The sequence below is a fragment of the Dermacentor albipictus genome, chromosome 2 (genome assembly GCF_038994185.2).
Source record: "Dermacentor albipictus isolate Rhodes 1998 colony chromosome 2, USDA_Dalb.pri_finalv2, whole genome shotgun sequence".
Taxonomy (NCBI): domain Eukaryota; kingdom Metazoa; phylum Arthropoda; class Arachnida; order Ixodida; family Ixodidae; genus Dermacentor; species Dermacentor albipictus.
The window spans coordinates 45,417,347-45,442,944 of NC_091822.1; the positions used below are offsets into that span (position 1 = coordinate 45,417,347).

General features: G+C 47.9%; 1 protein-coding gene across 1 annotated transcript; it reads right to left on the reverse strand.

Moving 5' to 3' along the window:
- Nucleotides 1-2,326: 2,326 nt before the first annotated feature.
- On the reverse strand, nucleotides 2,327-24,790 carry LOC135917382 (uncharacterized). The gene is made up of 3 exons (XM_065450959.2): nucleotides 23,591-24,790; nucleotides 8,956-9,009; nucleotides 2,327-2,527 (listed from the first exon to the last, which is right to left on the reverse strand). Exons 1-3 carry the CDS (start codon nucleotides 24,788-24,790, stop codon nucleotides 2,327-2,329), a joined length of 1,455 nt encoding a protein of 484 aa, XP_065307031.2.
- Between the last annotated feature and the right edge of the window lie 808 nt (nucleotides 24,791-25,598).

Here is a 25,598-nt window from a genome sequence, read left to right on the forward strand (position 1 = left end):
AGAAAAGTGGAGACGAGCCGCGAAGTTAACCACGACTTGTGCTACACTAACCAGTCATGCTCGTAGCATGCTTACGACGCAAAACCAAACACGAAGGCGGAGCTTCCGGACCGTTAGACACGTACCAGCTGTTGTTTCATACCGTTTTACAATTGGTGCTCGACACCACATTGCTCACAAGGCAGTTCTCCGAATACCAGTCGATGATGGTTTAAATAGGTCGCTATTACCCAAGTATTACGGAGAAATCATGCCCCGCCATGGTCCATCCTTTCAAGTGCTGAGCTAGATCTACTGGCTTTTCCGGTATGCGTTGTGAACGCTCAAGGAGATTTCCAGTAGTTTCGTTCTGTGAATCAAAGATGCGCGCTTCCTAGAAATGCCTGCATACATTACTGTAGACTGCAACGACGAAAAGCCCTTCTGCTACTGTAAAAGTTGAGAGCAACAAAACGGCTCCGACCGTTATAAATTCTATTTACTTTTTGCAATCAATTGAGTTCTTCTGCATGCCTAGCGCTGAGAGATGGCACTTAAAGGCTCGGCTGGTCAGCATGGGTTCATTTTTTGTGTAATGGCGTCGCAGAAAGTAAATGTGAACAGGAAAAGTTGGTACAGTGAACACGAGCACTGCTGTGTCTATTGTTAATGGGAATAGCATTCTTTGCCTACTTCGGTCGTTTTGAGCCTATCTCTCTAGCCTCTTACGCCGACTGAGTGGCTTGCAACTTGTCTCTTAGCACGGGCCACTAGGTAGCTACTCGTGGTAGGGATACCGTTGTGAGAGTTGCATTGTCGGCGTTCGTGCTTTGTCCTTGTACTGTCGTCGTGCCGTAGTTGTCTCGCCTTTTAGGCCAACCGATGTCTTTCAAGTTATCTAATACATCCTGCCACTCACCATACGCATGCACTTGTGGTCGTGATGCCATCGTGGTCGTCCCGTCGTAGTCATCCTAGCTTCATCATGCACTCGTCATGTACTCGTTGTCGTACCGTCGTTCTGATGCCGCCATAGTCAGTCCATCGCCGTCAACCCAGCCTCACCATACGACTCTCATCATGCCGTTGTCGGCATGCCATTCACGCCGCTCAGCGTCCCAAGTTGTCTGATAGCTTAGGACACTACTTCTGTGCTCGAAGCTACGATTGCGCTGAGGTCATTCCATCGTCCTCATTTCAATATTGCTGGGGCAACGTCACCATTGAGTCGTCGTCGAACAGTCATCATCATGCATTCATTGTCATAGCATCGTCGTAAAGCCTTGGTGGTCATTCTAGCATCGTCCTTGTCACTGCGTAACCCTGTCGTCATCAAAACACCGCGTTCAAGTCGCCATCGTACAATCTTCGTGACGCAGTCGTCGCCACGCTGTCGTCTTCAGACACTTCTCGTCATCCCGGTGTCCTCATTACGCCGTCGTCGCGCTGTCATAGTCATAACAGCGTCATTTCAGGATCATCTCATTGTCATCATGCTGTCACCATCAATGCACCTTCATCGTTTCACTAAGGGCGCTCTTTCGTCGTCATGCAGCCGTCGATCGTCAGGTCGTTAGGTTCAGGCAGTTAAACCATTAGGGACCGCTTTCTTTTTTTTCTTGCTATCTTGAAATAAATCTAATATATTACCTTCCCTTTATACTAATAATTCACATGCAAAAATTATTACTCTTGTCTAATTAGTTTTTGAAATATAGCCCTTGACCATATGGTCACACTGGGCCTTTACACTACAGCAAAATATGCGAAATGAAAAAACATTTATTTCAAGCCATCAAACATCACAAAAACATGCATAGCGAATATTCTAGCACTTATTTAGTGTGCTATGGTTGAAATCATGTAATACACATGCCAACGTCATAGTTTGTGCATTTTCTGTGCACCGCGCTGTTTCAATTATCTCATGCACACCTCCACCTCTTGCCATTAGGTATTGGTGCAACAAAGTGGGCTACTTGGTCATACTGTGTACCAGTCAGGAAACCACCAGTCTTTGGGATTATGCATTGACTAGGCCCTCTAGGCTCATTGTCCCATCGCATCAGGTAGCTTTGGGCAATTTGCTTGCGTAATTCCACCGGCGTGACGTTAAACCATGTACCACGTATTAGCGCCCAACGTTTCTGATAGATGCATTACAAAGTCAAGTGAAAATCGGCTACCACCACTTTTGGCTACGGATTGCAATCCTGTAGGCGCCTACAATTGCTTTGAGCTGGTCCGCACCTCCCATAAAACTTGTACTGAGCCGCAGTGTTTGGAAGGGCCATCTTGATTCGCTTCTTCTGAACACGAGAGTATCTGTCGGCAGATGACATTGGCTCTAGCCTTGAATGATGCTTACGATCGTTACTACAGAATTGTCCATGCAGCGGACAACAACTATCCCATTGTCGCTCAGCACGGGCCCTTCATGCCCGCAACGTTGGCGCTTGACGAATTCTGGTGGAGTGATTTGGCACTCTTTGGGAACACGGTTCTGCTTCACTGTGCCCATGCCTTCGTAGCGCTGTGCCTTGAGATGCTTGAGTAGGTGAATGCTTGTGAATAAATTATCAAAACAGAAAAAGAATGGAATGTGGTGCGTCTCTACTGCGAGCTCATCGAGCATTTGAAGAAGTGGCGCCACTGCTTTTCTGAAATTCTTTTTATATTTTTCAGATGTTGCGGGATCCCCGGCTTGCCTTATTTATTTATTTAATTTATTTATACATACTGCAGCCCCTTTATGGGGCTATTGCAGGAGTGGGTTACACAAAAAGAAGTCATACAAAAAACAATACACTTTGATGTTTGGAAGGTATCCCTTCTTGGCATTTAGGCATCGTATTTTATACCCACAGTGGATAGGCTTTCCACGTATAAATTGTTTACAGCCATGATGACCATAAAACTCAATCATACTTTCGTCATAACTCGGGTGACGCACAGGTTGAAAGTGCTCCACAAACCTTGCTTTCAGTAGTGCCATCAATGGACGCAACTTGTCGCTAAGTGTTAGGCTTGTATTTCGCACAGTGCTGGAATCGCATTATCTGTACGAAGCGATTTCTTCCTATAGCATTGTAGGCCATCGTGTTGCGCATATTGGTGCCGCTGTCTCAATAGCACTTTTTCACTGGCAAGTGGTTATAGCCGGACAAAACGAGCACTCCAAGAAAACTTATCTTAATTCTTCTTTGGTAACCTCCGGATCGGTCATATTAAAAAATAACGCATACTTTCTTTCTTCGACTAGCAGCTCCATGACGGCTTCGTCGAAAAAAAGTTGGAACAACACAACAGGTGAAAAGTCCCTGTAAGCAGCAAAGTTTGGGTCAGGAAATATGCCAAGGCTCTTCTGGAGATCACCCTTCATCCAGTTAGAAGTAGTGGATAATTTTGCAGGAATGGCCACATCAACTACACCAGAAGAAACCTCTGACTTTCCGTCACATTGCCCGCCAGAGCAATGTGACATCACCGAAGTCGCCTCACAGATGCGGCGTCTGTCAGAAAAAACAGTTTCAGCGCCGGCTTATAGCTGCCGCCCGCTTAGATTGTCAATGAGCCCACCTGAGTCTTCATCGGCCGAGTCTTCAACCCAATAGGTGTTAGCCTCTGGCGGCTTGATATAAATCACCAACAAAGTAGTTATTTTCCTCTTTGCGTACCATCGCTATTTCTTCCAACATCGACCTATTCAGACAATAAAATAAGAAATAACCACTGCGGGAACGCGCCAGAAGCCATGCAAGAGTTGAGAATGCAGTTTAAAAAATAAATGAAAAGTTAGGTAGCCTAAAGGCCCAGCGTGACCATATGGCAACGCGCAAGATAACACGCTCGTTCATTGATAAATCAAACAGTAATCTTTCGCAAACGCTCATCGAAGGTCACATATTCAAAGAGCAATATGGAGGTAAGGATATCCGACTACTGCTTAAACAAGTAGTGAAAAAAAACACACTTGCCCCTTGGAGTGATGCATGGCGACGCTACTCGCAGAGCAACACTTATTCCCGCCTTTGCGAGGGGCTCCCACAAACCGACTGATAGCTGCTGGAACTCCATAAAGGGAACTATAATCTGTCAAAGGGCATGTCAAAGGCAATTTTGGTGCCATTTTGTTATTCTTAATTGAAATCCACTGTGCAGACTAACGTGACCATGTGGTCACGCTGGTCTTTAATGGGTTAAGTGAGTGCATAGCAAAGCGAACGCATAACTGTGACAGGGTATGTCGCAATTAGCAGAAGCAAGGAGACTGAACGCTACATATCCTTTAAAATCTTCCCTTCAATATTATGGTCGTTCGCTAAATTGCTTGAATAACAATTTCATTACCGTCGGAAGTAGTCGTTATATGAGTTTTACAAGAATGTTTTTTTTTCTTCCTCGTTTAATTTCTGTGGCTACACAACATCAAAACTGAAGTTAAAGCTTGAACACGCCAAAAGGCCGAAAACCTCAGTCGGACTTTTTTAACGCCATCAATAAGGAATCAGAAATCAAGAAAGGGGCTGACACGTGGAATAGCACACTGTGGTATAAAGATTATGAAGAATGTAAAGTGTCTCAGAAAGGCTGGCCAACGCTTAGATAGGATGACCTATCTTCATCAGAGGTGGCCTCATCATCCTCGGCATGTTAGATTTAAAGGATTACTAGGGTGACGTCACGTGTGGTTGTTGTCGGTGGTGGTTGGTTGTAAAGGGAGAGACTTCCAAGGGAATGAGCGCTGTCGTCTGACCTCTGTAAGCTGTTTCCTAAGACGAGGGGACAAGAGCGGGAGAGTGAGAAGGTGAGAAGAAAAGAAAAAGAAGGGCATTGAAGGGTGTTGGGGAAGCGACAGGTTAGGGAGCATTCAGGGATGTCATTGACGGCATGTTTTTGTAGCTTTAGAAGAGCCGGTTAGGCGGTAAGTGAAGGAGTAACAACGAAGATCTTAGCTCCTTCAATATTACCCGACGCATTGCTGCTACGCTACTCAAGTACTTATTTCAACTGATGTATTTTTGGGTCTTTTTTGTTACTCGCACACTGACCGCCTGACCAGCTCTTCTAAAGCCACAAAAACCTGCTGCCAACGACACCACTGAATGCTTCCTAACCTCTCGCTTCCCACACAGCCGGCCATGCCCTTCTTTTTCTTTTCTTGTTCTTCTTCCCCTCTTGGTATTCTTTTTTTTTCTCTCTTTTCCTTTCTCCCCGCCTTCCCACTCTCGCGCTTTTGTCCCCTCGCCTTAGGAACCACGATTACAGACGTCAGGCGACAGCACTCATTGTCTTTGAAATATCTCCTTTTACAACTAGCCGCCACCGAAAACAAGCACACGTGACGTCACTCTACTAACCCCTTAAAGCTAAGATGCCGAGGATGACGAGGCTGCCTTTGACGAAGACAGATCCACCTTTCGAAACGTTCGCGAGCCTTTCTGAGGCAGTTTATCTCTGTTTATAACGTTTATACCACATCAGTAAGGAATGTACGACAGGCACCCTTCTTGCGGGAAAAAAAATCTGTGAAAAGCACCGTTCAGTTCATCGCCAAAACGAACTCCTAAAACAAAGAACACTAAGTATAACTACAGAACAGTAGAGGAATGTGCGACGTTCTCTTGAAATTGTGAAGAAATGTTTTGCACTTACGGTTGCTGTGTTCTTACGGAAATTTTACAGAAAGGCGTTACTTCACGGTTGAGATCGTTTAGTAATAACTCTTGACAATGCTAGCTATTTGGATTTTAAGCAAAATTATTTGGATTCTCTTCCACTGCGACACGCGGCAACTATACCCGAACTGGTGTTTTCCACAGCTGCTGCAATGCGGGGACACAACCTCAGGCGAGCACCAGCCCAGCATATTCTCGCTTTGACATAAACGAAAGCATGCTAGCATCTTTTCCCTTAGAAACCAGAAAAAATTACGGTGCCAAGTGTTATATTGAACAATTCCCTCCATAAAATGCGATCTTTCTCCACAATTTCCGCCGGAACACAGCGACAGCAGGCGATAACAGGCGTTTCAGTGCAACATATTTTTCATGTTGCTTGCATGTTATCCATAGCAGCTCTTGATCATTTTTCTCAAACTTGCGCACTCTCTTCAGCAAACTTGTAATCTTCCGCTTTTCGCGACAAACGTTATCAGGAAGACTAAGGCGGTAATTTTCTCCCAGTGGCGCAAAGGTAAAGGAAAACGCATGTGACACCGCAGCTTCAGTGGAGGTTTCTGCGGCTTGCATGATCACCCCATCACTACTTAAGTTCAAGACGACGCTTTAAGGATGCACATCAAATATTTCACTCGGCTTCTATGGCAAAATCTGTCCTCTCTTCCTGCGGCTACACATTGTTTAGCATCGAACAATGTTATATGCACCAACCGCGAAACTCCGTTGTCAAATTTCTCTGCTGTAGCATTTCAGCTTTACTACTTTAGTGTTTGCACCAAATCTATGAGGTTCTCGTCATTCTGGCATGAAAAGGAAAACAGACTCATCAACTTCCACTTTCAAATAAAATAGTACTTGTATCCCTGCACAAAAGGCACAGTAAATATTTTTGCGCTTACCCGAATGGTTCCGTTTCCTCTAAATTCTCAGCTGATGCAATGGTAGTTCCCGCGAAGTCTTTCATCATCCAACTCAAGCCATTCCACATTATTTCATGGACGGCTGCATGAATTGCAGCGATCTTATTGCTGTGGAGTTCATTGCTCAGGAATGTCCAGCGTCTTTCGTCCCCGTTCTATCACGCACCTAACTAACAGACATTCGGAGACACCCAACTACTGCTCTACCACGCTATACGCAAGAGGTGCCACATTATGTACCAGCGGAGGTCACGGTCAGCGCAACATTTCTCGTAATCACAGCGCCGACTGAGCTGCCCGATCGGCCCGCAGTGGTGTCCAGCGCATACCGACACCATTGTTGAGAATAGTATGCAGCCACAACGCATAGCTCACTGGTGCGCGTACTACACTGACACAGGGAATTCAAACAAATTTACCACAGCTGGGTGAAACATCTCCAACTCCGTATATCACTAAGGATACCAAGGCTTGAGGAAATATTTCTGTGCTGCCTGTAGCTCGCCATCGCGTTCACGAAAGTTTGTTTCTTCCTCATTGGAATGGCTGAAAGCCCTGCTTGCGATAACTAAGGCTGCGAGGAGACGATCAAGTACATCCTCTAGTACTGTCCCTATTGCAGTGCGGCTATAAAAGTGCTTTTGTCTGTGCCTGAGAGCCCTTTAAGGGTAGAGGAGTCCAAGGACACTGGCCCTGACCGTGTTCCGCACGTAGAGCTTTAAAAGTGCTGCTTGAATGCTTGAATTCCTCAGGACTTGGGGATTGCGTGACTGTTTCTGAATGCTATAACGCATAATATATGCGTTATTATGTGCATTTTCTATCTATTTTTTATACTTTTGCTCATTCCACCCCAATTTATTCCCTCTACCTCTATCCCCAGCACAGGCTAGGCAGCTTGTATTTACACCAGCTAACTTTCCTGTCTTTGTTTCTCCCACTGCTACACTGCAAAGCCTTGGTTATTCAGATAACCCGGGAGCATCAACGGCAAGCTTCTATTTATGCAAACATGCCTTAACCGACCACTGAAGCAGCTACGTTTGTTGCACAAAGTTATGCCTGCGCTGGTCTGAGAACTAGAATCACGAAGAAGAAGAAGAAGTGTATCTGTTCGGTCGCTGTTTTTGTGCGGTGCTCTGAGTTTTCTGGTTTTTGGACATTTACGGCTACCATTGACGGCGATTGACCAGCAAGACGTCGGGCGAAGGTTCAACGAGCCAGGCGCCTTACAGGTACGACATTTCTTTTTTGAGAACCTGGTTATTACCCTGCCGCTACGGTGGTCGGAAGCCGAGAACATCGTCACGAGCCTTATGCTCGTCCAAACGTAACAAGCCATATGAATGATGCTACGGGCCGTAATGAAAAGCCTGGGGCCTTGCAAGCGTCTCAAAGCTTCATAAAGCCGGCACGTTTGGTTCTCCACAACTCGGAATCAACTTCAGGGAATTCAGGAATAATGGCTGACGGTGAATTCGAGAGCAAGAAGCCTCGCCTAGAAGACAAGTACGATGACACAACATCGAATTATGAGTTAAGTGATGAAGAAGAAATGGGTGAAGACGCACCATTTACTTTGGTCACGTACAAGAAAAAGCGAGCCGAAGGCATTCCGGTTGTCTTTGGCCCAAGTGAAGGTACTACCTTTTGGCAAGTAAATCCAAACCGAGTGTCTGCCGAAATAGTTTCCGCTGCCAAAGAAAAAGTGCAGTCTTTCAGGACGAACAGAGATGGAAGTTTCAGCGTCAGCGTTGCTTCCTTAGCGTCGGCGAAACGCCTTTTGACGCTCTCAAGTGTAGGCGGCCTGGAAGTCAAGCCCTTCATCCCAGAGTCATACACGCGAAACGTTGGCAAAGTAAAGCATGTGCCTCTGCAGTATACAGACGAACAACTACTAGACTTCTTGAAAGACGCAGGAGTTATATCGGCACGCAGACAGATAAGGTATTCCCGCCAAGAAGATGGAGCAGTACAGTCACATCCGCTTCACACGGTAATTCTTACTTTCAGAGACGATCGCCCTATTCCAGGAAGAATTTACTTGGGTTTCACCAGTCACCCTGTCGAAGAATACCTGGGACCAGCACTTCGCTGCTATAATTGCCAAAGATTTGGGCACATGGCGAAAACCTGCCGTAGCACACGTCGATGTAAAATCTGCTCAGAGGATCATGACCACAAGGAGTGCAAATCAGTTCTTCAACCTAAATGTGCAAACTGTGCGGGGAACCATGCCGCCTCCTTCTCAGGCTGTCCTCAGAAAAAAGCAGCGGCACAAATGCGTCGACATGAGCTCATCCATGGAAGACAACCGCGACGCAATGAACCCGCCCCAAACCTTGAGATTGTTCATCCAGTGCCAGATCACCCACCTCAGCGGGCGCCGGAACCACCACATCCAAGAGCACCAACAAGCTATTCCTCCTCTAGAGAACAACCAACAGGGCAATCAAGAGACCAATCAAGAGGATCACAGTCAAGTTCCCAGTCTTATGCATCAGTGCTACGGAAACCCAGACGACACCAGGCAGAAAGTAATACACAAGAAAGCTCCAGTACTCGCACACATTCCTCTCAGCGACCTTACTCATCTACTGCAGAAGTAACACCAGCTAATAGCGAGCATACCACAGCATCGGTGACACAACTGATTTTGCCAATGCTTTTCGCAGCTCTTAAGGCAATCCTATCTGCTCTGCCGGAAGCAAACAACCTACCAGAAGTGAAAGCCTTGTTACCTCTAGAAGCACTATTGTGTCAACAATCCGGGCCCAAACTGCGGCAGGCACTACATGAATAACCACTACAAAAATGTCTCCATATTTCAGTGGAATGCCAACAGTCTTCGAAGGAAGTGTGCTGACTTTCGTAAACTACTTGTGCAATACAACTTCCCAATACTTTGTATTCAAGAGGCGGGAATCAATGACGACTTTCGCCTCTCAAATTATGTGATATACAAGACTTCTCGTCAAGGTGCTGTGAGCAGAGTGCTTCTGTGTGTCAGAAAGGACCTACCATCTTATCAAATTCAGTCCAGTGATTCAGACTTCCCGGAATTCATCGCATGTAAAGTATCATTTGGCAAGCTCTGTATAACAGTGATTAATCTATATCTACAACCTTCAAACCGGATTTCAGTAGAAGCGCTAGCGGATATCTTCAAGATAGCTCATTCTAATGTATTTATATGTGGCGACTTCAATGCACACAACATCATCTGGGGCAGTGATCATTGTGATGCACGGGGTAACGTTATAGAGTGCGCCATAGATAAATGCAACTTGACTGTTTTAAACGATGGGTCGCCAACATTCCTTCGTGGATATAATTACTCAAGCTGCATAGATGTTACCCTGTGTTCACATGATGTAGTGAATGATGTGGGATGGACAACAGATATGGAAACGCGCGGAAGTGATCATTTTCCCATCCTTGTTAACCACCCTAGCATGTACTGTGATATCAGGCGTTACAGCAGACTAACCAACTGGCAAGCTTTTCGGTACCACCTAACGGATCAAATTAATCAACATGCAACAGTGCAAAAATTTACAGAATTTTTGCAGGACAATATGAACATATGCACAAGGAAGGTCCCAATTCCAAAAGATTATGCTGCAGTTGACGGAGAATATGAACACCTAAGAGCCATCCGACGCCGATCCGAAAGAGCTTACCGACGGAGCGGAAGTTTAGAAGCATACAGAAATGCTCAGAAAATACACAATGTCATGCGCAGACGAATGGAAAATCTAGGCAAACGGCGCTGGCGCGACTTCTGCGGCACGCTGTCTCCTCACACGGCTTTCCCACGAATTTTTCTAGTAATTCGTTCTTTAAGCGGACCTGTAACACAGAGCTTCCCATTTCGTGCTCTCGCTGTAGCACGGGACACGTGTGAAATAATAGTTGCAGATGAATTTTGTGAGCTTATTTCCAGACCTGCTTTCTCATCGCAATGTGCAGAGTTTGATATTTCAGTAGTGTTGGCTAAGCGCAAAATTACTGCTTGCTACTGGGCCCAACATCCTCAATTAGATCATATTTTCACATTAAGTGAGCTTCAATGTGCAATTGCATCATGTCGCCAAAAGTCCGCTGCTGGGCCGGACGGCATTACGTACAATATGCTAAAAAACCTCGGACCGACAGGTACAAATGCTCTCTTAGACATCTGTAATAACTTATGGATAGAGGAAACTGTACCTGACTCTTGGAAAGTCGCTCGAATCATACCAATTTTAAAACCTGGTAAGACGCCCTTGTGCCTTGAATCCTTCCGCCCTGTTAGTTTGACAAGTTGTTTATGCAAAGTAATGGAGAAAATGATTGACGCGCGACTTCAATGGTGGTGTAATGAAACGAATGTTCTGTCCAACTACTTAGTAGGTTTTAGAAAACATAGATGCACAATGGATGCAATATTAGATATAGTAACCTGTGTGGAGCACGAGCGTGCACGTGGGAACATGACTATAGCGGTATTCCTAGACATCAAGAGGGCATTTGACACTGTTAGTCACGTTCATGTTTTGCGAAGCATGTTGGAACTTGGACTGTCTGGCAGGTCCTTGCGATGGATTTCTGAATTTCTATCAGGTCGCAAAATCTTTGTTCAGACGGGTGAAGGAAAGAGTGCTGAACATGTTGTCAAACAGGGAGTACCACAGGGAAGCGTACTCAGCCCTTTCCTTCTTAACTGCGTCATGGCTGATTTACCAAGAAGGCTGCCATCACAATTAAAATTTTCACTGTATGCAGATGATGTGTGTATTTGGACATCTGGCTCTAATGCTCAACTACTTCAAATGGCATTGCAAGACGGCATAAATATAATCAACAAATTTTTGAGAGAGAGAGGAATGGTACTATCACACGCAAAGACAGCTGCATTGCCCTTCACTCGAAGGCAGTTAAAAAATTTCACTCTTAATCTGGAAGGACACCCTCTAATGATTGTCAAACAGCATTGATTTCTAGGCATAATACTTGATAGGCAGCTATCCTGGGCACCCCATATAAAGAAACTCGAAAACGAGGTCAATGCCGTAGTGACTGTACTTCGCAGACTTGCAAGCACATCATGGGGCGGATCAGTATCGTCCATGCTGACTGTTTACAACGCATTAATACGACAAAAAGTTGCGTATTCCGCGCCCATCTTACACGGACTTTCCCACACTTCAGAAGAGCGACTTCAAAGACTTTTAGCTAGAGGACTACGCCTATGTCTAGGAGTTCCACGAGCGACTTCTAGTTCTCTTGTAATAGCTGAGGCTCGCCAATCACCATTTCCAGTTATGCGAACTACAGAAACATGCCGGCATTATTTCCGTCTTCAAACCCAGCATAAAAACCACCCATTGGCTCTAGACATAATGAAACGAGATAGAAGTTATGTTCATATAGAAATTCAAGAAAATCTTCACATATTGCCAAGAAATTAATTTTGGAACTCAGACATCGAATATCCTCCATGGCTGCTTACAGTTCCAAAAATCGAATTGTCAGTAGATGGGATATTCAGCAAAAGAGACATGTTCATTCGAGCTGCTCAACAGCTAGCGCTGTACCAGATATATATGCGGTATTCAGGATACACACACGTCTATACAGATGGCTCCAGTACAGCAACCTCTTCAACTTCTTCATTCATTATACCACACCTCAACAAACAAGAATCATTTAAGTTAACTCGTGCGACTTCGTCTACAACGGCTGAACTGTTCGCAATCCTAGGTGCGATAAAATTTATATTGTCAGTAAGAGATGCGCAAAAATGGGTAATTTTCAGTGATTCACAGGCGGCTCTAACATCACTCTGCAACACAAAGGGGAAAACATTCAGTGACAGTATAATATATGAAACACTTAAAAACCTCACAAAGGCAAGCGAAGCGAAACATGCAATAGCATTCCAGTGGATACCAGGGCATTGTGACATTCCTGGCAACACAGCAGCCGATGAAGCAGCACGACAAGCACACCTCAAAGATGATACATCTCCGCTCCCAATATCAAAGGATGAATTGCGCTGCATTATAAGGACAACGTCTCTCAAAATGTCTAGAAACACTTGGTTTGACCAGAATTCTAAGAGCTCGGACTTATACCATATTGATCCATTTATTGAATTCAAATTTTCATTGTCATTAGATAGAACTATGGAAACCCTTATTCATCGATTAAGGCTAGGCACTGCCTACACAAAGCATTTCTTACACAGAATTGGCCGTGCGGAAACCCCCGAATGTGATTGTGGATTTGTAGACGAAGATATATATCACCTCCTTCTAGATTGCCCACATCACGACACACCAAGAAGCCGACTTAAATCAGCGCTAATTAAATTAGACCGCAGACCTTTCAGTTTAAGGAAAATTTTGGGCCCTTGGCCAACAACGGCCTTGCAGAAGAGTGCTTTAAAAGCACTAAAGAGTTTTCTTGAAGACAGCGGCATTGCTGGAAGTTATTAGCGCTTTCATTGTTCTCTTCATCTCATTGTCACTGCGTATATCCATCTGTTTGTGAATTATGTTATGTTGACTGTTCTGTTGTGACTGTATGTGATAATGCATTTACATGATGTATGTACCACCCGCTGACTAGACAATGTGTTATTAGGCGGAAATATCTTTTGTACTTTTGAGACTTTCATCTACATAAGTGTGGAGACATATACATTGTATTTTCTATGTACCATGTGTTCCTTACGTCATAGTGTTCCTGTGGAAACGCTGCGTGATAAGTCATGGTGCTTGTGTGAAAAGACTATTTGATATGTAACCTTGAACCTTGTACGATGTGTGACGGAACCACTCAAGAGATGAGGAGTAGCCGGCGCCTTAAATTGTGCGCCAACATCTCCTTATATCATATCAATAAAAAAAAAACTAGAATCACGGGGTCATGCTAAAGCTTGCGCCAAGAAAACAGTCATCGCCACGCGGCTCTCCGTACGTGCGCTCCTTTCGTGATCATTTGCCAGCGCGTGCCTCCGAAAAATCACGCCATCCTACAAGTTTCCCGGCGAAGAATGGGAACTCTCCAGAGTAAAACTGGGCCAAAGCCGAGAAAAGTAAACGGGAAAGAATCCTCAAACTATCATCCAATTGACGCCAACCTCCTCTTACCTACCGAGCCGGCACAGTTAGTCCGTGCCATAGGTGGAGTGCGCCGTGGACAACAAAGTGCTCCATCGCCCAATGCAGTTGGAGCTGCATTGGGCGATGGAGCACTTGGCGCGTTTATTATTTATCGGGCACCACTTCCTCTAGCTCTCCCGCTGGCGGCTCCTATTCAAAGCACGCGCGGCACGATGCGGAGCGAATGAACAGTCGTCCGCTCAGTCCCCGTAATTGTTGCCGCAGAGGCTCTCAGATTGTTGCTTGCTGTGTCTGTCAGTTTCCTCGCGCCTTTTCCCAACGTTTCGAAATTGTTCACCACGCTCCGGCGCGCAAGGTGCGGCGAGCACGTTCATCCACCAGAGGCGCCTTGCGCTTTCAAAACGAATTGAAGAAACGAAAAAAATCTAATCTCGCCGTCTCTGCGAGCCCCTTTTGTGCCGTGTCTCCCAACGGCAGTAGAATCAACGAGGCAACAGAGTACTCGCTTAGAAAGGATTAGGTATTCGAAAGAAGTCGCAGGCAGAATGTGGAAAAAAAAGGTTTTTTTTTTTCGACGACTTGCATTTGTGCCCAACGATAAGAAAATCAGACTTCCGAGCGTCAAGCATTTTCTTGCTCATTTCTGTTTCGCTACGCTGGGATACGCAATGTACAAATAAATGTGACGTTGAACGCGTAATTAGGGAATGTTTACTGACGCGTGTGTGCCGATTAGCCCGTGTCTGGCTCTGATGTTGTATCCCATGATTATATTTTTAAAGATAAATGTATAAATTTTCCACACACGAACTGGGCGTAAACTGTTGTAAATTGTTAGTTGTATGACCATCCGCCACCTTTAACATAATAATCTTTTTTGCCCATTTGGTAGTTTATTAATTTAGGAATTTTGCCACCTCCACCGAGCGCAATAGTCCTTATTGCAGCGCTTACACGATCTTCGATTCTTCAATTAATCCTTTGTACAAGATATGGGTCCCGCCAGCTAGTGGTCGTGCGGCATCCGTGGTGTTGCTGAAATGCATTTCCTCTTAATAAAAGCACGACATAATTCAGTTGACATTTTGTGTTATTTACATTGCCGACTTGCCAAAAAGCCTAAGGAGTCATTATTGTCCATAACCTCTATCACAAAGTTGCAAGGGTTACTTTTGCTGAAAATCGGATGTTTGGTAACAATTACTATGATATTTGGGAGGAAGTAAAATAAAAACAAAAGCAGACGGTTTTTTTTTTTCAGAAGCATTATTCTCGACGAAACGAAATGCGATGTTGAACGAATGCAAACCAGACCATGTGAAAACTCTACAGTTCTCGGTACATGATTTTGTGGTGAGATGTCTACGTGAAATTTAGGGCTCTCTTACCATCAATACTTCCATAGACATCATGAGTACGTTAAGACCTCACCAATAAACTTGTTACATTCTGCATGCCTTCGTTTACCGTATATACTCTGACTTTACTTTTCTCACCATTTCTTGTGGAACTTGGCATAATCTGAACATCACACTACTCAATATTGCGTCCATGTATGTCACAAACATCAACACATACTCGGCATACACATGGGTCACATACACCTGTCATACACACGTTTCACATGCATGTCACAGCTACTATGCAGACCACCGGAAGCGATGCTGGCTAAAGATTTTCACCTGTAGGAGACACCTCCTAGATCGGATGTCAGCATGGAAGTAGTTGGCTTACGACTCATAAATTGTTATTAACTTAAAAATGCTTCGCGGAAGCCGTGCACGAGTACTTTGTCATCTGCTATGCTTTGCTGTCTGAGCTCTGTGCCTCACGCGCTGACTTGGTTATCTGTATGTGCACAAATACCATTCTTCTATCAGTTCTGTTCAATTGAAATCTTCAGCTTCTGGTCAACTGATGTGAATCATCGGATATGGTCGCGAACTTTGACAAAACAGTGTACCTTTGAATCACTAATAAATTTATGAAGTTTTAGCTTACATTCGATATCCGCGGAATGCCACTGGCAACGTTTGGCAGCATAAGTGTTTAGGTGTGACAATAGCTTTCTTTTTGAAATAAGAATGAACCGGGTAGATATATAAGATTAAATTGGACCACGTTTTCTCTGCAGAAAATATGGCTGGTACATCCAGTATAGACGAAAGTTAGGTTAGCCCCACTACGTCACCTCTTTCGTCTTGTTGGTGTTCGTCGTCTTTATCCATCTCGGGGCACCGTGACATAACCCCCGCGTGGCGAAAGCGCGACCCGGTGCCATTCAGATGGCGGCCGCATGATAGGGCTTGAGACGATTCTCGTGGACGATGTCAGTTGACGTGGAAGCAGGGGAGGCATCGGCAGGGGCTACTTCATAAATCACACCACCGAGCTGTCGGACGACGCGATAAGGGCGGAGTACCGCGAGAACAGTTTTTCTGAGAGGACCACACGCCTTGAAGGAGTCCAAAGGAGGGCGAGGTCGCCGGCAGAGAACTGGACATCACGATGACGGTTGTCATAAAGAGATTTTTGTCTTGCCTGAGATTCAAAAAGGCGATGGTGCACAATGTGGCGCGCCTGGCCGGCTGTTTCTAAAGCGTCGCGAGCGTGCTCAGACGGGGACTCGAGAGCAGTTTGCAGGAGCGTGTCGAAAGGTAATGTGAGGTCACGACCAAAGAGGAGATAGATGGGAGAGTAGAGAGCGGTGTCGTGACGCGACGAGTTGTACGCAATCGTCACAAATGGAAGTGCGGCATCCCAGTCAGGATGATCTGAGGAGACATACATCGAGAGCCCATCGGTAAGTGCTTGGCTCAGGTTTTCAGTGAGGCCGTTTGTTTGAGGGTGGTATGCTGTCGTTAACTTGTGTTTCGTGGCACAAGAGCGAAGTAGATCGTCAATCACTCGAGATTAAAAGAAGTGGGCCCTGCCTGTGAGAAGCTCGCAAGGTGCTCCGTGGTGTAAGATGACGTCTTGGAGCAGGAGGTCTGCGACGTCAGTAGCACAGCTGATCGAGATGGCTTGTGTGACGGCATTGCGAGTTGAATAATCTGTTGCAACGTCGATATACTTATGGCAAGCTCTAGAGGTAAGGAAAGGGCCCAACCGGTCGAGGCCAACGCGATAAAATGGTTCGGTGGTTATATGAAGTGGCTGGAGGGTCCCAGCCGGAAGCAAAGCAGGCTTCTTACGACGTTGGCATGGTTCGCAATCAGCGACCGGAGATGAGAAGGAACGACTATCTGCAGTTCATGTCCTTCTGTGCACATATTTCGGCGGTAAGATGTCATCCAAAAGTAGGAACAAGCTAAGCGAGGGGTCTGACGGGTCAGAACGGAAGTGGCTGATGAGGTCGTGCAAGAATGAACCACGTGCTTGCTTCTCGCTGATGTGGTGGAAAGCGGAGAGTGTGAATATTCTAGCAGTTGCACCATTGGAGTCAGGGGCATCGACGGGGTGCCGAGGCAAACAATCGGCATCCTGGTGTTGCCTACCGGACTTCTACACCACTGTGTAGATGGATTCTTGAAAACCTAATGCCTAGCGACCTAGACGACCTGTTGGATCATTAAGTGTCGACAGCCAACACAGAGCGGGATGGTCCGTGGTAACAGTGAAAGGTTGACCGTATAAGTACGACCGGAATTCGCTCACTGCCCATACGAGTGCGAAGCACTGGCGCTCTGCAATGGCGTAATTGCGTTCAGCGTGGGAAAGCAGGCGACTTGCATACGCAATAACTTTGTCACGCCCAGGTTGACACTGAGCTAAACCGTGCCAATTCCATAGCCACTAGCATCTGTATGGACCTCTGTTGGGGCAGATGGGTCAAAGTGAGCAAGAATTGGCGCAGTAGTAAGCAGGGTGATAAAGCGTTGCAAGGCAGTAGCTTGGTCAGAGCCCCATGAAATGGGTGCTTTGCTTCAGAAGTTCAGTCAGAGGCCGAGCAGTGTACGCTAAATTTCTGACAATATGACTGAAATAAGGGCATAAGCCTACAAAGCTGTGGACGTCCTTGGCTCAGGTCGGCACAGGAAAATCGAGAACAGCACAAACATTTGCGCGATCAGGGCGGGCGCCAGATGAGTCGACGAGGTGACCAAGGATAGAAATTTGGCGACGACCAACGTGGCTCTTCGAAGAATTTAATTGTAGCCCAGCAGCACGGAAAACGAAAAGAATAGGCGAAAGACGTTCCAAGTCTGTCGCGAAGGTAAGCGACAACACGATGACCTCATCTAGGTAACACAGGTATATAGACCACTTAAGCTGTGCCAGACCGTGTTCATCATACGCTCGAAGGTGGCTGGAAGCGTTGCACAAGCAGAATGGCATGACTCGAGACTGATAAAGGTCATCTGGCACAACAAATGCGGTCTTCTCATGGCCCATCTCATCAACGGCAATCTGCCAGTAACTGGAGCGCATGTCTATTGTTGCAAAATACATCGCGCGTGTCAGCAATCCAATGCGTCATCAATAGGTGGCAGTGGGTGGACATCTTTCTTTGTTATTTTGTTTAGGTGGCGGTAGTCTATGCAGAATCGCCAGGAGTTCTTCTTTTTTACCAAGACCACAAAAGAGGGGCACGGGCTAGACGATGGTTTAATAATGCCCTTGGCATGCATCTTATCAACCTCCTGTTTATTACTCGGCGCTCGGCTTGTGACACGCGATGGGGCTGTCTGTGAATAGGCGGTGCATCGCTGGTATGTATGCGATACTGAACTAGGGAGGTTTGTCCCAAGGGCCAACCGTCAAGGTAAAAAATGGCGGAATAAGATGTGTGCAGATGATGAAGATCGTCCGCTTGCGTGGGGGCAAGATCCAGGGCTATAATCTTGGGAATGTCGTGCGCTGGAGGCCACGTGGCGGAATGAGAATTGCAGGCGGCGGTTGAGTGGGAGGAAGACGGAAGAGGCGAGAGGGAAGAAACGTCCTGCTCATGCGACGGCGACAGTGTGGCGAGAGACATCCCTTTGGGGAGTACCGGAGGGCAGAAGCTGAAATTCAGGAGCGGAAGCTAAGTTTTGTTAGCCGATATGCTCACTACGGTGTGAGGAAAGGATACGCCGTGCGAAAGTAAGGCACTGACACAGGGAGTGACGACATAGTCCCCATCCGGTACACAGGGGTTGGGCACGGCAGTGATACAGGTCAGTGCCTACAGAGATAGAAGAAAAAAGTTGGCCCAACAGAGCTGGATCAGTACGGTGTCGGTAAGGTTGGTAACTTCAGGGGAATCAAGCATGACTGCACCAGCCGAGCAGTCTATTGTAGCTAAGTGGGCCGATAAAAATCAAGGCCAAGGATCACCTCGTGAGGACAATGGTCAAGTGCATGGAACAATACAGATGTGTGGGGACCGGTGACGCTGACACGAGTGGCACACATTCCCAACACAGCGGAAGTTGCCCCATCAGCGACTCGTACGACGCGGGACTCGGCAGAAGTGAGCCTTTTCTTGAGCCGCTTCCGGAGATCAGCGCTCATGACCGAGAGAGAGAGAGATAAAACTTTATTGTGTCCTTGATGGGGTTAAGGGGTGGCGGGGGTCGGGAGACTAACCCCCAATCCCCCCCTTCCTCAGACGGCGGCCAGTTCTTGCTTTCTGGCGGCGTCTTCGGCCATCCGGATGGCCCAGAGCTGCTCCTCTGGGTCTAAGCTGAGCAGCAATGTCTCCCACTGCTCGGCCGTACTAATGATGCGTGTGTTAGTGCGGGAGGTGTTGGTGGGTGAGGCTTTGGGGCATTGCCAAATAATATGATTGAGGTCGGCGCGGGCTTTGCACGCTTTGCAGAGTGGTGAGTATGCATCGGGGTACATGCGGTTGTAAAGCACGGGGTTCGGAAAAATTCGTGCCTGAAGGAGTCGCCAAGTGGTGGATTGAGACTTAGTCAGTGTTTTGTGTGCTGGGGGGTAGCGTAACCGCTCTCTGCGGTAGTGCAGTAGAATTTCTCCGAATGTGACCATTCGGTCCCGCGCGTGACCGCGATGCAGAACAGAGGGCTGGTCGGGATCGGAAGACGCAGGAGAAGGATGATGCGCCCGGTGTGCGAGAGCTCGGGCGGCATCGTGTGCGGCTTCGTTTCCAGCCAGACCCGAGTGACCAGGGGCCCAGATGATCTGCACGCGGCGTTGCCTTGAGGGAGGAGTACCAGATAGAATCTTCTGCGCTTGGGGTGCTATTAGTCCTCTTGCGTAGTTACGAATGGCCGTTTTTGAGTCGCTGATGATGCAGTGTGCATTGGTAGCCGCGTAGGCCAAAGCGATGGCCGTTTCTTCTCCTACTTCGGGTTGCGTGGCGAATATTGATGCGGCCGCGGAGAGGTGGTACTGCGAACCCGCGACTGCGACGACCGCCATGGCGTTTTGGTTGGGGTAGTCTGCTGCGTCCACGTAGGTTACGTCAGCGGCTTGGTCGTAGCGCTTTTGTAGTTGTTTAGCTCTTTCTGCACGTCGCTCCGGATTGTGTTCAGGGTGCATATTGCGAGGTATGGGCGGGATAACTAGCTGATCACGAATGTTTGGAGGGATGGGTACTTTTGGTCCGAATTGGGTGGTGTAGGTTAGGCCTAGGGTGCCTAGAATGTGCCTGCCCGTGGTGGAATGGGCAAGTCGTTCGTATTGGCTAATACGGTGCGCTTCAATAAGCTCGTCTATGGTGTTATGAATGCCTAGGGCGTCCAGTTTCTCGTTAGAGGTGGTGATGGGAAGATGTAGGGCTTGTTTATAGGCCCTCTTGATCATGGTATTGAGTTTGGACTTCTCAGTTGCATTGAGGCTAAGGTACGGGGCGACATAGGTGATCCTGCTCAAGGCGTAGGCGGTTACCAGGCGTATAAGGTTGCTTTCCTTCATGCCGTGATGTCGATTTCCGATTCGTGCAATGAGGCGAGTGGTTTGGTGTACATGATTATCTCATTGCTTGAGTATGTCTGTGTTTCTGCCGTTTTGTTGGATGCGTAAGCCAAGGATACGAATGCTAGGTACTGTAGGTATGCGTTGCTGGTGCACGCGGAGTTCCATCTCGGGTGGGTGAGGGTCTGGACGTCGACCTCCCCAATTAGGCTTGTACAGAAGGAGCTCCGATTTCTGTGGGGAACACGCCAGGCCGCGCGGTTCTACGTATGCAACGACCTCGTTGATGGCTTGCTGCAGCGTGTCTTGGATGTCTCCGTCGCTGCCCCCGGTGACCCACAGGGTGATATCGTTTGCGTATAGGCTATGCTTGAGGTTGGGGATGCTAGCTAATGCAGGCGGTAGTCCGAGCAAGGCCACGTTAAACAGAAAAGGGGATAGAACCGATCCTTGCGGCGTGCCTTTACTGCCTAAGTGAATAATTGGCGACTGCAACCCTACGATGGCAATGGTGGCTGTGCGACCTGTAAGAAAATTCTTTACGTAGTTATAGGTTCGATGTCCAACCTGGAGTTGTGCCAGTTGGTTCAGTATGGCCTCATGCGTGACGTTATCGAAGGCCTTGGTTAGGTCTAGCCCCAAGATGGCTCTGGTGTCCAGCCTGGAGGTTTTGTCGCCATCGATAATTTGGTGCTTGAGCTGAATCATGATATCTTAAGCAGAAAGTTTCGGGCGGAAGCCAATCATGGTATTGGAGAAGAGGTCGTTGTCGTTCATATGTCTGTGTAAGCGTGTGAGGATGACGTGCTCGAGGACCTTTCCGACACATGAAGTCAGGGAGATAGGGCGGAGGTTTTCGAGTAGGAGGCGCTTTCCGGGTTTGGGAATCATAATTTTGGCTTCTTTCCATTGTGAGGGGAGGTTTCCAGTTTCCCAGTATGCGTTAAAATAAGCTGTGAGGGCTAGTATAGAATCCTCATCTAGGCTGCGAAGCATTTTATTAGTAATGCCATCAGGTCCCGGGGCTGAGTTAGGGCGGAGTGCGAGGATGGCTTCACGAACTTCTGCTGCTTCTATGGGCACATCCAGGTGGTCGTTATCGGTGCCTGTGTATGCTGGAGCGGGTGTGGTAGGTTGAGGTCCTATGTATCGGTCTATCAATTCTTGAAGAACTTGTGCGTCCGTGCCCGAATGGGTGTGAATAATTTTTTGCAAGTTGTGCTGTTGTGTGTTCTTGCTGTTAGTCGGATCGAGGAGGCAACGGAGGACATTCCACGTTTTGGGCAGGTTTGGTTGCCGCTCCATGCTGTCGCATGTGCTGTGCCAATTTTGACGAGTAAGTTGTTGTGCGTAGTCTTCGATTTGAAGGGTGAGAGTACTAATACGCTTCCTGAGCGTTCGGTTGAGCTTGTTGCGTTTGTATCTGCGTTGCAGACTGGCGAGGGCTTCCCACATATGCAGTAACTTGCTATCTGCCTCCTGCAGATTGGCTTCCTCAGGCACCAATTTAGTAGCTTTGCTCGCGTCTTGCAGCAAGGATGCGACCCAATCTTCGAAAGGGGGTTGGGTACCCGAGAAAGAGGTGAGGGCTCTGGCCTGCCGGAAAGCGTCCCAGTTCGTTATGTGGAGTTGACGACCCTTAGGCTTTCGCGGGCCCACTCGAACTGTTGTTTGGATTAAATAGTGGTCGCTGCCCAAGTTGTCTTGTGTGTTGATGGAGTCTGCTTGTGGAATTCGTTTTGCGAATGTCAAGTCCGGAGTAGTATCTCTGCTAACACTGTTTCCCATACGAGTGGGAGAAGTTGGATCCGTGACAAGAGTAAGACCTAGATTCTGTCCGTCAAGCCATAGTTGTCATCCCTTTCGGCGGTCCATTGAGTATCCCCATGCCACCGCAGGGGCATTAAGGTCCCCTACGATGAGCAGGGGGGCTCCCCTAGCTACTTGATCTGCTTTGGTGAAAAGTCGTAGAAACCTATGTTGTTCTCTGGGGCTGCTGTACACATTGAGGATGAACAGGCTCTGTTGCTTGCGCCTTGCAGACGGGATGATCTCCAGAAAAATGTGGGCTGCTGTATCAGTGCCTGTGTGATGCTGTATAACCGGAATGTTTCGCTTAACTAGTGTGGTTACTTGGGGCCTGTGGTTATCATTGCAAACTGCGGTGTATGCCGCGTATCCCGACAGCTTAGCCGCTTCTCCGGTCTCTTGTAATGCGATAACATCGGGGGAAGTATGTGGTGCGAGAGAGGTAATGTATTGCTCTAAGTGTGCTCGCTTTCGCCGGAAGCCCCGGCAGTTCCACTGCCAAATGCAGTAGGTAACACGTTCTGGATTACTCGCAGCCATGTTTGTCGGGACGCGAGTACGGCTTCTTTAGGGGACCTGCTCTGGGACGGAGTAGGGTGTTTTCCAATTCTGTCATACGGGTATTGTGATTTTGAGCCAAAGTTGCGACCATGTCTTGAAGCACTTTGCGCATGTCGTCCATGTTTTCCTGTCGCTGTTGTTCTCTTGCCGCAAAGGCTTGCTCAATTCTGGGCAGTAGTAGCGTTTCTAGTTTCGCCGTAAGGAGGTTGTCCATTGCGCGTTCGAGAGCTTTTGCAATGGAGGCGTCGAGCAATGTGGCAAGCTTACAATCTAATGTTTCGTTGAGGTTGCGTTCTATCCGCTGTTGCAGCTCAGTGAGGGCCTCACAGTTGACATTTCCTTCTGAAGTGTATGCTGGTGTTGCTACTTTTGAGATTGGTTCGAGAGCTTTGCGTTTGTGCGAGGTTGGTTGTTGGGTGGTTTGCGGGCAATTTATTGCAAGGACAGGAAGGATGTCTGCATTTGATGGTAAATGCTTGGGTTGTGTGTCCGCAAGTTGGGATTTGAGATTAGCGTTTTCTGTCTTGAGTTCTTGTGTCTCAGCACGTAATGATCGGAGCTCCTGCATGAAGCTGTGCATGGCAGCGTCACTAACTGTGTTCACTGGGGTTGCTATAGGTTGTGTGGTGTGACCTGTGTGGGAGACAATGCTGGCCCAGCTTACCTTGGGGGGTGCGTCTTGCACTTTGACTGTGGTCGTTTTAAGGCTGGTGTTTCCTTGCTGCTGCGGCGGTGTTGAATACGGTCCGCTCCGAGAGTGACTGCGTCCTTGTGACTGACTGCGACCTCGGGAGCGGCTGCGTCCACGAGACCGACTGCGTCCTCGTGAATTGCTGCGTTCGGGAGCCTGCGGTTGTAGTGTTGACTTCGGTGTTGGCAGAGCTGAGTCTCCATTTGCAGAAGTCGATGGCCCCATCTCCTGGTCAGCTCCTTGTTGTCCCAGTCGTAGGCGTTCCCATCGTCGTTGGAGTAGGAGGTGTGGTGTCTGGAAGCGGCGATGGCAGGACTTATCACCAGTCGGGTGGTCTTTGCCGCAGAGCGCGCAGCAAGGGTGACAGGGGTGATCATCCGGTGGATTTACTGTGTCACAGCTCTTGCATTTCTTCTGGGTTGGAGTGGGGCATACATCGGCCCTGTGGCCGACGGTCCCGCAGATGTCGCAGACCTCGATGCGCTTCTTATGTAGATAGCATTTGTATTCTGCTCCGCGGTAGTAGACATGGTACGGTACTTGCTTTCCGTCGAATACGATGAGCACTGAATTAGTCTTGCCCATGCGTCGGGCCTGCAGAATCGTAGGGTTCTTCTTGTAAATGAGACTGTTGGTTATGCCTTCTTCCGTGTCATATGAAGGGATGTTATGTATGACTCCTTTGGCTGTGTCCTCCGGCGGTGTGACGTATGCTGTGGCAGCGTAGCGGACTGCTCCGATGGGGAGACTGCGGATGCGACAGTATTTTTCGGCGTTAGACATCATTGGCGTGCTAACTACAATGACATTATTATCCGTGCATGAGCGGTAAATGTCGTCCTCTGCTTCTTTGGTTGTAATGCCCGTGATCTGTAGTATTGAGTCGCGTATCTGGGCGTCTCCTAGTTTGGACACGTTGAAACCGTCTCTTGGGCGTATGACGATCTTGATATCATTCTTCGGAAGTCGTGGTTGCCGTGGTGCGCGTCGGCGTAGTGCGGGCTGCTCGGTACTCTCGGTGCGTGCGCTTGCTGTTGCACGGAGGGATCCGTGTATGAGTAGGGATGATGCCTCCGTAGTCGGTCGTTGCTTACGGTGGCTGACAAGCCACCCTGCTTCAACGGAAACTTCTTCGGGGGCTATTTTCGTGCCTTCAACCTCTACTACCTCCATGACGAGGGGAGGGGCTGCACTTACTTGATCTCACGAGGGTGCGAGTCGTGGGGCGAAGTCCTCGGGAGCCGGGACTGCGACAGCGACGCCGCGCACCTTCGTAGCTGCGGCGCACCTGTCTCTCGGCCAGACGGAGCAGCCGAAGGTCTTGTTAGGGTTAGCAATCTTGTGGTCGTAGAAACCCTTGTCCTGGGTCCCTGGCGTCGGGACTGGCCTTGATCGGTAGCGGACCACTTCCGGAAGCTGGTTCCGACGTTAGTTTGGGTCCAGCGGTGATTGTTTGGCCACAAGAGTTTGAAATATACGGAGCCCATACGAGGCGCGTGCACTCCGTGAGCGTCGTCGTCGACGCTCATGACCGAGATGTGTGCGCCGGTGTCGATCAGGGCATTGACAGGTAGGGCATCAACTTTCACGGCGATTAGATTCTGATCTGTCGGCGAGGTGAGGAGAGGATTTTCAGGTCTAGATTGTAATGCAGCATCATCGCCGGGAGCTACATTCCTCAGTTTTCCGGGGATGAGCGTACAGAAGGGAGAGGCAATGTAAAACGACGGGGCAGGGCCGAGCGGGACCGATGATCGTGCGGCGACGGCGAATGGCTCGAGCGTCTGAGGGGCTCCGAAGAGCCGCGGTCATGGTATGGCAGGTCATTTGGAGCATGGTTGTCATTGTGGCTGTAGGAGAACGTGGAGCATGAAAACGAGGACCGACGATAACGGCAATAGCGAGAAATGTGCCCCACGGCGCTACAGCGGAAGCATATGGGCTTGTCGTCTGGTATTCGTTATTGGGACAGATCTTGATA